The sequence below is a fragment of the Pteropus vampyrus genome, unplaced genomic scaffold, assembly GCF_000151845.1.
Source record: "Pteropus vampyrus isolate Shadow unplaced genomic scaffold, Pvam_2.0 Scaffold247, whole genome shotgun sequence".
NCBI lineage: Eukaryota > Metazoa > Chordata > Mammalia > Chiroptera > Pteropodidae > Pteropus > Pteropus vampyrus.
The window spans coordinates 605,062-607,960 of NW_011889028.1; the positions used below are offsets into that span (position 1 = coordinate 605,062).

General features: G+C 58.6%; 1 protein-coding gene and 1 pseudogene across 1 annotated transcript in view; one reads left to right on the forward strand and one right to left on the reverse strand.

The window, feature by feature from the left end:
- USP31 (ubiquitin specific peptidase 31) overlaps positions 1-1,570 on the reverse strand; it is a gene marked incomplete at its 5' end in the record, with an annotated part of 39,629 nt that extends 38,059 nt beyond the window's left edge. The window contains 2 exons of the mRNA XM_023520089.1: positions 8-110; positions 1,199-1,570. Of these exons, the coding sequence (XP_023375857.1) occupies positions 8-110; positions 1,199-1,570 (475 nt within the window). The remainder of the gene's footprint in view (positions 1-7; positions 111-1,198) is intronic.
- Positions 1,571-1,787: 217 nt separating this feature from the next.
- Positions 1,788-1,903, forward strand: LOC111729110 (annotated as a pseudogene).
- The last annotated feature ends 996 nt before the right edge of the window (positions 1,904-2,899 follow it).

Sequence of the window (2,899 nt, forward strand, 5' to 3'; positions counted from 1 at the left end):
GGGAGGCTGGCTGGCTCGTACCTGTACTGCGCCTGGAACAGTTCTTGAACGAAAGTGCTGCAGACAGGAAAAGACGGTCCCTCGGGCATCAGGCCGGTCTCCGACGGCGGCTTAACAAAAGAAAGCACGATTTCACAGACCGCAAGTGCCCATTACTGACGGGAGGTGACCTGCAAAGTCGCACGTGCCCTTGACTTCCCAGCCGAGCTACGCGTCAGGCCCAGATGTTTCAGTGAAATATGACTGCTGGCAGAACCGGGTCACGGGACCACCGGCCACAGACCCGCCCACATCGTGCTCCCCTCCCCCGCCCTGTCGAGGCCGTTCTTCCCCAGGCGCTAAGACCCCCCCCTCCACTGTGACGCCCCTCCCACGCCTTCCGGAAACCAACCCCGACCGCCGGTTCCTCCCAGGCCTGAATTCCCTGGCACCCATCACCCCCTCGTTACGCTCCTGCTCCTGCTCCCGGAGCTTCCGTTCCTGGCGTTACGGAGTCCCGCCCCCACGTGCGGAGAGCACCACGTGGCCTCAGGGCACAGATACATCAAGCCTGGCCCCGAGGTCACCTCCATCTGCCGGGAGGGAGTCAGCCGCAGACACAGTCATACGACAGGAGAGAGTGTTCAGGGACCAAAAGACCTCGAATCGAAATATTTAAAAACTTTCCAAAACTAGACATTTAAAATTTGAGGTACAGAGCAGAATTACCAAAAAATTTTAAAAGCCGCGAGAGGAAGGCCAGCCTTTGGTCGGAATTATTGCCACTGCGCAAATCACAGTACCCGTCACATTCAGGCCCTGTGCACAAAAATGAGAATGGACCGCCGGGCCTCGGGAGAACATTCCAGGAGCTGAGTTCCCAGACTCAGGCCCATTCACGGGGACAGAGGCCCCATGCACCCCTTTCGGATCGCGTGCTCACTCCGCAGGCACGGGGATCGTCGGAACCGAAGCAAGTTTCTGCTTAAACAGTGTGGTGGGATAGGACACTGAACACGGTCTACGGCTCGGCACGCGTGCACACGTGCCCCTCGCGCTGGATGCACCGGGCCCCCTGGAGCCGGCGCCTCGTGTCTCCCGGCAGGAAACACGGCGGAACCCCGGCACCCATAAACCCTGCACTCGCCCGGAGCCGAGCCAGCATCACCGTATTAACTGAGTGCAAGGCACGCGTGGCCGGGGCCCTGGGCGCCCTCACCTTCACCGGAGGCGGGCCGCCCTGCTTCACGGCGTGATGGAGGTCTTCGTGGACTCGGTCCAGGAGCCACAGCAGGAACTCCTGGGCGTCGTGCTGCGCGTTCCCCCGGTACTGCAGCGCGTTCTTCGACACGATGCTCTGTGCAGGTGAACAGATCGGCAGCAGCCGGGTGAGTCCCGGCTCTGAGGACAAACCGCTCACAGTCCCCAGAGCGAGGGAAGGTCTCGAGGGTGCTGGTATTCCCGGAAGGCCCACGGCGCCCAGGCGGGGCTCACTGCATGCCCGCCCCAAGGGCACACCCGGCCCGCATCCCCACCCGGAGGAGTCCCCTAAAGGAGACCACCAAAGTGGCTGAGACGCCTCAGAAGACAGTCATTCACCAGGCTTTTTACTAGCAAAAGACTGGTGAAAAATGAGAACTGTTACAAATGTCGCATCATCATTAGTACACCCAAAGTGAGTATACACCTGACACTAATACCCCAATAAAAAAAAAAAGTTGGACGTGGCTCCATAGCGTAGCGGTTAGCACGTCTGCTTTACACGCAGAAGGTCCTGGGTTCGCGCCCCGGTGGAGCCGCGGTCCATGTTCTACGGCCACGCCACCCCGAACAAACCCGATGTCTGATCTCGGAAGCTAAGCAGGGTCGGGCCTGGTTAGTACTTGGATGGGAGACCGCCTAGGAATACCAAGTGCTGTAGGTGTAAATAATAATAATGAAAAATTTTTAAAAAAAGGAAAAGAAAAAAAATGGGAATTGGTTAAGCAAACGGTAAGGCGACGCAGCTGCAGGAAGGCTGCCACCCACGCCCAGGAAGCCGCACTACACGCAGAAGCAGGAAAGATGCTCGGACCACCTGGACGGGGACGCAGAGAGCAAGGGCCCCGCGTGCTGACGGAAGCAGCTGCCGGAAAGGAGACACGTGAAGAGAGACGATCGTCAGGAAGGGGCGAGGAGGGTGTCAGGGCAGAGGAGCCGCCTCTGTTGCTGGGGGACAGAGAGAAGGTGAGGGTGGTTATGGGTGCAGGGAGCTTCCAGATGGGCGGCAGGGGTCCCGGGTTCTGTGTGTGTTTCGTGGAGGAAGTCTTAGGTACACAGCGAGGGCGGGGACGAGCTCATGTGCAGGTAGCGCACATACTACCAGAAGCACAGCAGGCTTCACTTACTCCCAGTGGGGGAGTGGGGGAGTTCTCAGCACACACACCCTAAGAAACGAATTAGCCAAAATAAATACTTCGTTATGCGTCAAAGCAAATATTTCATGGACAGTGTCCATCAAATGACAGGGAGGAGACAATACGAGGTTCTTCATCAGATGGCCTCGCATCGGACCTGTGCTCCCTGTCCCCATTGCTGCAACCCCTCCGGCAGCTGTCCACCACCGCTGCATGCCCAGCGCCGCGCTGAAGCTGCTCGACAGGATTTTTGCTGGGCACGACTAAACAGGCCACAGAAACTTCCAGAAGCCTCTGTAACTGGGGCAGAAACTGCTCCGGGTCAGCCTCGCCCCAAAGCACGGCATCGCACTAAGGGGGAGCTCACAGGAAGCTCACTGAACGCACGCGGCCCACACGCTCCTCTTTGCGACGCTTCCCAGTGGCGACATCTCCCGCTGCAGGTGCGCAGGGTCTACTGATTTCACTTCTGCCCAGACAAGACAAACCACAGCAAGATGTACTAACGGCCCTCAGGACGTGCT